Raw genomic sequence first — 10531 nt, 5'->3', positions numbered from 1 at the left:
ATCGCCGCTCTTGGATTTCCCGCGCGCCAATGACGTCACGAGGTACCGTAAGCAAACTCAGTAGCGTACCTTACACGGGCTCCGTCACGTGACCTTCCCCGTATTATGGCGGGGGAGGGAGATTTGAAACAATCAAAAACAACTTAGACTGGTTGAGTCGAAGACCCTGGGGCGCATGCGCAGAGTGTAGTTTTCCTCCTCGCCCGCTTCCCCCTTTGGGAGCGGTTGCTGTGGTTACACAAGGGCGAGGGAACAGCGTTACGTAGGAGGCGCCGCCCCAATTAAGTATCTGGGAGGCCTGTTTTTTTATGGCATCTTCGCCTTCGTGGGTTCGGCGTCGTTTCTGTGGAGCTGGTTGAGGCCCTTTTCTTTGAACCGCTGCTTAGGGGAGGTTTGTACATATACATAATAAGAAATAATGAAGATAATATTTAAATTAGATGCAAAGCATGAGGTAGCCTAAACACAGGCAAACGTGGGCCCTTCAGGTGTTTTGGACTCCAACTCCCACAATTCCTAACAGCCTCAGGCCTTTTCCTTTTCCCCCTCAGCCGCTTAAGCGGCTGAGGGGGAAAAGGAAGGGGCCTGAGGCTGTTAGGAATTGTGGGAATTGGAATCCAAAACACCTGGAGAGAAGGTCCAAGTTTGCCCATGCCTGGGGTAGCCTAAAGTAATATATTTATATCCTCAAATCAGGATTAACTGGCTTTTGGGCTGGGTCATTTCTCCATTGCTGAACTTTACAAGGAGTTTTGAGGAAAACTTCCTTTTAATTGCCTTGCTGAAGACGCAGCCTTGGGTTATTTTCTCCTTCAGATAATATGCTAAAATAGAAACTGTGAAGTGCCTGAAAATGCAGTTAGTTAGTGCGATCGCAAAGGGTGAATCTACACTGTAAAACTAATGAATGTTGACACCACTTTGAGTCTCCATTGTGGAGAGAAAAAGCCGAGTATAAATAAACATAATAATAACTGCTAAGGTTGCTGTGAGTTTTCTGGGCTGTATGGCCATCTTCCAGAAGCATTCTCTCCTGCTGTTTTGCCCACATCTATGGCAGGCGTCCTCAGAGATTGTGAGATCCGTTGGAAAGTAGGCAATTGGGATTTATATAACTGTGGCATGTTCAGAGTGGGAGAAAGAACTCTTTGTCTGCTTGAGGCAAGTGTGAATGTAATAATTGGCAACCTTGATTAGCATTTAATTACCTGTAGCTTAAAGGACTGGCTACTTAGTGCCTGGGGGAATTCTTTCTTAGGAGGTGATAGCTGGCCCTGATTGTTATTTGAGAACATAGACATGCTGGACCACTCTAACAACTGCCATGTCAGACCACACAGATAAGCTGTTGAAATCCACAAGTATGTGGACAATTTCAACAGAAAGGAGGAAACCATGAAAATGAACAAAATCTGGCAACCAGTATTAAAAAACCTATAAAATCAGGACAGTAAATAAAGAACAACACTCAGGAGACTTCCAGACAGGAAATAATCAGGGCCAGCTAACACCTCCTAACAAAAGATTCCCCCAGGCAAGACTTAACCAGGCCTTGAAGCTGCAAGGCCATTAAGTGTTAATCAAGGTGGCTGCAAATGCAGTTAGTTAATGTGATTTAACCTCACAAAGGGTGGATCTACACTGCAAAATTAATGCATGTTGACACCACTTTGAGTCTCCTCTGTGGAGAGAAAAAGCAGGGTATAAATAAAACATAATAATAATAATAATAATAAGAAGAAGAAGAAGAACAGCTGTGGAATCCTGGGATTTGTGGTTTGGTGAGGCACCAGCCCTCTTTAACAAAGAAGGCCCAAGACTTTGTAAAACATACAAGTCCTGTTCCATAGAATTGAGCCATGGCAGTTAAAGTAGAATCAAACTTTTCATTGTAGGTGCATCTGATGACAGAATATTTTGCTTTAATGGAAGGAATTAGAGCAGGCATGGGCAAACTTTGGCCCGCTAGGTGCTTAAGCAGCTGAGGGGGAAAAGGAAGGGGGCTGAGGCTGTTAGGAATTGTGGGAGTTGAAGCCCAAAACACCTGGAGAACCAAAGTTTGCCCATGCCTGGGTTAGAGGACTAGAGAGGCAGGACATTCTAATGGAAGGGTAGTACATTTGATGGAGTTGTGTGGAACTGGATGTGTGAGGCCTGGAGAAAGGAAACAAGTCAAATCATGCTGGGAACAGAAAGGCTTGGGAACACAATTTCTTTTTTTCCCTCCTTCCTCCTTGGATCTTGCAGTTTATCCTGATAATAATAATAATAATAATAATAAAAATAAAAACATTATTTATACCCCACCACCATCTCCCCAACGGGGACTCAGGGCGGCTTACATGGGGCCACGCCCAAAACAATACAATGTAAACAGCATATAAAAGAACAGCAGAACACAATACAATAAACAATACAGTAAATAATATCTATTAGAAAATAAAACAAGGAGACAATAAAAACAAGGGCAGACCACATGAACATTAAGTTAAAACTCGGGGTGAGAAAGACATAAAAATAAAAACCACAGCGAACAGGGTCATAAGGGAGTGGGGTATTCTGGAGGATAGATATTAGGGGGAGCAACGGAAAAGAAATATAAAATGGTTACTCTCCAAAAGCGCAGCGAAAGAGCCATGTTTTCAAGTCTTTCTTGAAGGCTGCTAATGTGGGGGCTTGCCTAATCTCCGCGGGCAGAGAATTCCACAATCGGGAATTCTCTGGAAAATGTCTGGAAAATTCAGCCTGCATGCCAAGAACATTTTCAATGCACATGGAAAATAAAATCTAAACCAGTTTTTCCATTTTAAAAAAAATTGAAGGTTCTTACTGCCTGTTTGAAATGAAATTAGACTTCCAGTTAAGTCTAACTGGAGAAGGCTTCCAGTTAAAACCAATCCTAAGGTTTCAATAGTTTTCTGGAGCTGAGAATGTGTGACTTCTCCACAGCCACTCAGTGTGTTTTCATGGCTCAGGAGGGATTCAAACCTCCGTCTCCAGAGTCGTAGTCCAATGCTCACACTAATATTTATGCTATGGAATGAATGCCGTTTGATTCTACTTTAATTGCTATGGCTTAATGCTATGGAATCCTGAGAGTTGTGGATTTACAAGACTTTAAGTCAGGGGTTTAAACTCAATTTAATTGAAGGCCACAAAAGCCTTATTGTTGCCTGTAAAGGGCAATTGTACCCATGGACAGATAATTAATGAATACAAAGGGCTAACTTATTTCTTTTTAACATAGTGATTGGTGCTCATTAGTTTTTACCAAATTTGGATCCCCAGATGTTACTGAAGGAAAACTCTTATGTTGGGTTATCTGGAGATAATAAGAATGGCAACCCAACAGCACTTGTGGGTCTGAAGCTGGGGAAAGGTTAAAGGATGTTTTGAAGTCAGACATCATATCCAGAAGCCTTGTATCTAAATCCAAACCCCACTGTCCTCACTCAACAAAACAAAGATCACAACTCCCATCAGCTCTTGTCATGATGTCTAATGATAAGGAATACAGGAGTTGTAGCCCAACATCTGGAGGGCCACATAAAATGACATGGTGGGTTGGATTTGGCCTTGACACATGTGTTGTAAGCCTTCTCTGCCAAGGAGTGCTGGTGCCCGACATAACTACTAATTCCAGGATTGCAAAGCACTGAGCAATGGTTAAAGTGGGGTCAAATTGTATTAATTCTATACTGTAAATGCACCTGAAGTCCCAGTTAGCATAGCAGGACCTGCTCAGTGTTTCTAAACATGTTTTTGTGTGCCTCCATTTCCAATTTATGGAGCTCCAAAGGTTTCAACAGTTTTCTGGGGCTGAGAGTGTGTGACTTATCCACAGTCATTTAGTGGGTTTTCATGGCTCAGTAGGGATTCAAACTTCTGTCTCCAGAGCCACAGTCCTGTGCTCGCACCAGTATGCCACTCTGGTTCCTCTTCTCAACATACTAGTTTTTGTGTTGTCGAAGGCTTTCATGGCCAGAATCACAGGGTTGTTGTATGTCTTTCGGGCTGTGTGGCCATGTTCCAGAAGCATTCTCTCCTGACGTTTCGCCCACATCTATGGCAGGCATCCTCAGAGGTTGTGAGGTATGGAACCTCACAACCTCTGAGGATGCCTGCCATAGATGTGGGCGAAACGTCAGGAGAGAATGCTTCTGGAACATGGCCACACAGCCCGAAAGACATACAACAATACTAGTTTTTATTTTGATTCTTCAGAAGATTAGATTATGGTGATCCTGATTGTCCCTTGCAGCAAGATCATCAAAGACCTACATGACAGTACAGCTATACGTTTACATTACGACATACTCTTTCCAGGATTCCCCTTTTAAAGATAACAGCGTTAAAGACTAACTTATTTTATTATGGGCCGGAGCTTTTGTAGTAGTCCTTGGAAGCTTATCACAAAATAACATTTGTTAATTTTTTTCCATTGTATTTATTATGCATTTCAACTCCCCCCAAAACCATTTTTTCACACAAAGAAAAAAGGACAAGGGGATGAGGGTTGTTAATTTTTGAGGGGCTACAAAGCATTCTATTGATTTTGATTCCGAGAAATATAAGTTATTTCTTTATTTATTTAGCTAACTTGCTTCTGGTTAAAGCATGCTTGTGTGGGTTCATTTATAAAAAAATGCATTTGATTTGAAGCAAATCTGAAATAATGAAGATTGTGGCCTGAAATCTTGCATGTTCAGTCAGATTTAAGGGGAGTAGACAGTTGTGGTGTGGACTAAAATTTGACAGAAAAAAGGAAACTACAGCACTTGTGACTTTTGCGCAGTAATGGGTGTGTAAGGCTCTGAAGGCTGTATCTAATAACTTCTGTCTCTGTACACACAAGAACACTTGACATATGTAGGAGTTGGCAAAATGCAGTCCTTGAGAAGACTGCAGCTCTAACCCAGCAGAGTTGATCGTGAAGAATGCAGGGAGTCAATAGTCCAACCACATCTGCTTTTGCCACATTTACTTCAGGTCACCAAACGGAAAAACTTTACAGAGCAGCAATGTACAGCAGTCACATTGGCTCTGAGTTTTCCATACTACACATGAAAAGTGTGGAAGACAGGTATGTGGACTTAAACAGGTGTGATGATTTGCAGACTTACAGCCCTGTGTCTTTCAGGATATGTATTTTATGCTTCCCCTTGTACCCGTATTTCTGTTGGACACACTGTATGCTGTATTTTTAATTTCAGCCAGTAACTTTGCTTGGTACTCTGGGTAACACCAGGACTGTGGCTCATATCTGACATGGATGAGCTTTGAGTCCAAGCGTTAGGTAGAACTTTTCACCTGGCACTTTCCCTTCAGTTCAGTCAAACAAGGGAGGAGAAAATCATGCTCTGCTGTTCTTAGATAAATTACTTGAGTCCTAGTTAGAAAGGAATATTGTGTGCATGGGGAATACTCTGATATCTGAGTATTCCCCATGCACAAATATCATTGAGATATTTCTGATATCTCAATGATATTAGATTACACCCATCATGGAGGATGGGACAGCTGGTCACTGACATGAAATCAATAATGTGCAGTCACCATATGTAACAATTTTTAGATAAGAAAAGTCTGTCTATGTGAGCGCAAAGTTCCACCCTAATCCAGCATTCTGTTTGCATAATCATATATATAGCCAGTAGCTCGCTCTCTCTCTCTCTCTCTCCCTCTCTCTCTCTCTCTCTCTCTCTCTCTCTCTCTCTCTCTCTCTTTTTTTTTTTTTTTTTTTTAGCCCTGTGGGTTCTTAATAGCCGTATACTGGGTTTGAGTGTCTATAAAATTGTGTTTTCTGTCAACCTAATTAAAAACCCTGATGTATCCTGAAGACTTTCTAAGGCCTTTCTTATTTTTAACTTCCTGTTCTTTAAGGTCTTTGTCCTTTCAGGTTGAATACTTATCTGTCCTATGGCATGATTTCATTATTTTGATGCTTTTGAGCCCTAGCTAACTGCATGTTTTAATCATTTTCTGTTTTGTGAGATTTTATCACACTCTGTGATTTATTATTTCTTTGAGTATTAAATATAGAAAGGCAGGATGATTTTTTAACATGATTAAAGTGTACCAGGCAAACTGTTGCTTTGGGTTAGATATCTGCTTTTTGTCTCCTGCTTTATAAGTTTTGTTGCCATGGCACCCCAGCTGTTGAAATACAGTAACTCCTGTTTCAAGACAATCACATTCCTGAGCTGTTGAGATATAACAACTCCTGAATTCAAGACAACCACATTACTCTGCCTCAAGAGACCCAGCAGTCTCTTGTGGCAGAGTAATGTGGCTGTCTTAACTTCAGACATAATAGCAGATCAAAAAGCACAAATTAGATTGCAGACTACTTTCAAAAAATAGTTTCAGACACTGGTTCGTTAGACTCAAAAAAAGCATTGAGTGCAGATCCAGATATTTATTTTAAAAACATAGTTCTCATTTATATATAAGGCACTGTCAAACGTTTGCCTCCAGGTGTTTTGGACTTCAACTCCCAGAAATCCCAGCCATCTATTAGGAGTTGTGGGAATTGAAGACCAAAACAAATGGAGAGCTAAAGTTTGTCCATGCCGGTTATAGATCCATGCTTTAAAGGATTTGGGAGGGGGGGGGGGGAGCTGATGTGTACTTTACCTGTTGCAGGCAGGCATCTGTGGCCACAGTAGGATCAGTTAGAATATTTTCTGGATAACTGCATAAGCCATTCATACAGATGTGTATTATTCCCTTGCTTAGCCTATGTATATGGGAATTGCTTCTTGAGTTACAAAGAATGACCATTCATTTGATAATCCATGTTGAGTATCAACCCCTCATTTTTTCCCAGGTCGGTTCTTCCCCAGTTTCACTATTCTTCCAGTGTTTATGCTACTAAATAGCTTCCAACTTTGTGAGGAAGAAACGGGAACAGACATAAAAAGACTTAAAAAGAGTATTGTTGTCAGAGCCTTTGTTCACTGAGGTAAGACTGCAGATATTGGTCTTAAAAACATAAGTACAGCATTTAATTAGTAATTAGTAGCTCACTTGAAACAAAAAATGACAGGTTATTTTCTTTTTTAATGAAGCAGTGGGCAGGTTCTAAATTTTCTTTCATTATATAAAAGAGATCTGAGGCTACGTGGTCACCTCCTAAAAACTTAACCAAAATTATATTTCAGGGGAATATGAGCTTTCATACAAAGTGTAGTCTTTGAGATGTTTTCCTCCTCCTTCACATTGGTATGAAATGAAAATAGAAATCATATTAGATGAAGTTTGCCTTTACTGGACATTTTGAGTATTTTCCAAGCCTTACTATGTATAATTGTATTACCTACATTGTGTAAGCTGCAATGTAAACTTGGAACATGTAATGAAACAGTCACAATGACATTTGTTAATAAGTCAATATAAGTCACGAAGCACAACAAATTTATTGTGGCATAAATATTTGTAGCCTGGCACCCACATTGTTTCTGTCATGGGATAAATATTTGTTCCATTTTTATTCAGTATGAAAGCATGTTGTACCAACCCATTAAACCCTGAAAAGACAGAAAGAGGTTTCTGGTCTACACCAGAAGTGTGATTTACCACATCAGTTGATAGTATTTATAAAAATAACCAAAACAAAATATAACCACCACCACCCCAATCAGGTGTTTCAGTTATTTTTGTGCTTGTAAAATAAGTTCAGAATTCATGATAAGGAATTAATTTTGTCAGGACCATTCCAAATGGCATGAAATAATAAACACACTTTCAAGTTTTCAAAAAATAAATTGACGAGATTAGATGTCAGCAAGTTTGATAACCTTTGATTCTGAAATTTGGGGAAAGGGTGGCTTATCCAAATAGTTAGGCCATATACAATGCAATTTAGGCTTCAGGTTGCATCTTGAATTGTCCTTCATGTACTTGATATAAAGAAATGTGTAAAGATGGGTTTCTTCATTACAGTATTTTGAATACAAATTTAGCCCATCTTTTCATCTGTTTATTTGTAAATTAATACTCTGCGTTCATGGAAAATGCAAAGCACAATTTAAAAGGATTTGGACAGATTTTATATTTATATTTAGAAAACTGTAGATTAATTTTAGTGTTATGGTACATTGAAATCAGCATAAGTAAGTAAAAGTAAGTAAGTAAAATCAGCATCATTCAGTAACTGGGGGTAATGTAGTTCTTATAACAGGAATGTAAATGTTGCATAATAGAAATAAGCTGCAGCCCTCACTCATCTGAGTATAAGACTCCTTGAAATCAGTGTGGTTTCTGAGCAGACATGCATTGCCTTGTGCTTTATTGGCATAAAGAAAGCTACTAATCCCATGGTGAAATTAGGTTTTCTAGACTAATGTCTACAGGCACAACACAGTGTATAGAAACTCTGACAGTGAAGCTCTTTTTACAAAGCCTTATTTTACTGTTCACCTTGTTTCCCCCTCATCTTTTACCTAGGTCAGTAGTTTTCAACCTTTGGTCCTCCAGGTGTTTTGGACTTCAGATCCCACAATTCCTAACAGCTGGTGAACTGGCTAGGGTTTCTGGAGTTAAAGTTCAAAACAACTGGCAGACCAAAGGTTGGGAACCACTGCTCTAGGTAAAAACCATGGCATTGGGTGCTTGAAGCAGTATTCTTTAATGTCTGTGTTTATTATACAGACAGCTAGTAGTTCAGCCTGTTAAACAAGTTAATGCATCAAGTTTATTTGGTAAATATTTGAGCTGTATACACGTGACTTGTAAACGGAGTCTTCTAAATAGGTGCAGAATCAAGTAGAAGCCCCTCCCTCCAAATGGTAGTTACTTAAAGTGAGCTAAGAGGCGGTTTCTGCTGGATTTAATCCTCTTTTCCATTGCCACCCCCTTTCCTTTTGTGCTCTGTTTTTAGATTGAAATCCCAGGGTGGCTAGGGACTATTCTCCACCCTATTTTGCTGTTCTTTTTCTTGTAAAGCACCAGGTTCCAGTGTTGGACTGTGATTCTGGAGACTAGGTTCTGAATCCCCACTCAACCATAGAAACCCATTGACTCATTAAAAAAAATTTTTTTTTGCTGCAGAACAATGTTTTGCCAAGAAAACTGTGTGATAGATTCACCGTAAGTCTGAAATGACATCTGCACAAGGCACACGATAAAAAAACAATGATAATGCTATATTAATTGATATTAGTGATATATGTATAGGTATATCTGAGTATAGTAAATTGATATGTGAAAGATGATTTTCTACCCATATCTTCTACCCATAAGGCATATTCTGCATTAGAAGCGGCTTGTTCATCCAAGATAGTTGATCTATTCCAGCTAGGGATTTCAAATGAGAGCCTTGGAAACTATTTCCTCGTCTATTAACTAGGGATTTTGTGTATAAAGCTTTTTTAAAAACACGGTAATAGACAGCATGCACCTTCAGATATTTGGATTGCAAATCCAGCAGTTCCTCACTATTGGCTAGAGCTGACTGGCAGTCCAACAACATCTGGAGGATTAGACATTGTGTTGTACTTCCCTGTTTTAAGACCTAAACCTCAGCTTTTGGAAGTAGAGTCAGTCCCTTCACTTTTTCTTTCTTATCAAACTAATTGGAATTCTAAAATCAATTTCCACAAGTAAAATGCCTGCTATTGTGCATTTGCTATGTTTAGATCAGATGTCTGCATGCATTATAGTTTACACATGATATATGGAGGGAAAATTAAATATACCAGTGAGCTTAAACATGTTTAAATCTGTATTACATTGTGTTCTTGGGCTGTTCAAATTAAAAAATATATTTATTTTCCTTAAACCTAAAAGTATTTTTTTAATTCAATATAATAGATGGCAGCACAATGTGTAACCAAGGTGGAGCTGACCATGTCCTGTAGCAGTCTCTTGGATAAAGATGTCAGCTCCAAGTCAGACCCATTGTGTGTGCTTCTTCAGCACACAAGTGGACAGCAGTGGTATGAGGTACAGTATGATAGCATATTGATTACTTTTGTGTTCCATTCAGCAATGTTCCACATTTTAACTTTGTTGTTAAGGAAAACTACTTTCAACAACAGTCAGCCATCTATATCCACAGATTTAGCCATTCATAGCGTGATAATATTTTTTAAAATCTAAAACGCAAATCTTGATTTTGCCATCTTCTATATATATAAAAGAGTGATGGCATCACGGCGACCCACAAAACAACAAAAGTACAGGCCCCCCAACCTCGAAATTTGACAACACAACCCATCACCCACGTCTCAGGGTTGATACAACAAAAAGAAAAGAAAAAAAAGTCCTAATTAGAGGGAGAGCAATAATTGTTTTTATCCAATTGCTGCCAGTTTAGCGGGCTAATCTCTGCCCACTTGGTCGCCTAGCAACCAATTCAGCCAAAGGACAGCCAGGGTTTAGTTAGGGGACAGGCAGATTTAGGCCTCACTTAGGCTTCTTTCACAGATTATCTAATTTGCACTGGATTATATGGCAGTGTAGACTCAAGGCCCTTCTACACAGCTATACAACCCATTTATAATCTTATATTATCTGCTTTGCACTGGAT

General features: G+C 39.5%; 1 protein-coding gene across 2 annotated transcripts in view; it reads left to right on the top strand.

The window, feature by feature from the left end:
• The first annotated feature begins 153 nt into the window (after nt 1–153).
• The window catches only part of cpne3 (copine 3), a 38025-nt gene continuing 27647 nt past the window's right edge, over nt 154–10531 (top strand). Inside the window, exons 1-3 of one of the 2 annotated variants that reach the window (XM_062980207.1) lie at nt 154–391; nt 6830–6964; nt 9814–9945. In XM_062980207.1, the coding sequence (XP_062836277.1) occupies nt 9814–9945 (132 nt within the window). In that variant the 5' untranslated portion in view covers nt 154–391; nt 6830–6964. The remainder of the gene's footprint in view (nt 392–6829; nt 6965–9813; nt 9946–10531) is intronic. The other variant, XM_008108421.3, reaches the window with a different exon arrangement.

This window comes from Anolis carolinensis, chromosome 4, assembly GCF_035594765.1.
Source record: "Anolis carolinensis isolate JA03-04 chromosome 4, rAnoCar3.1.pri, whole genome shotgun sequence".
Classification (NCBI taxonomy): Eukaryota; Metazoa; Chordata; class Lepidosauria; order Squamata; family Dactyloidae; genus Anolis; species Anolis carolinensis.
The sequence above is the reverse complement of the archived record's forward strand: the minus strand, read 5'-3'. Positions and strand labels throughout refer to the sequence as shown.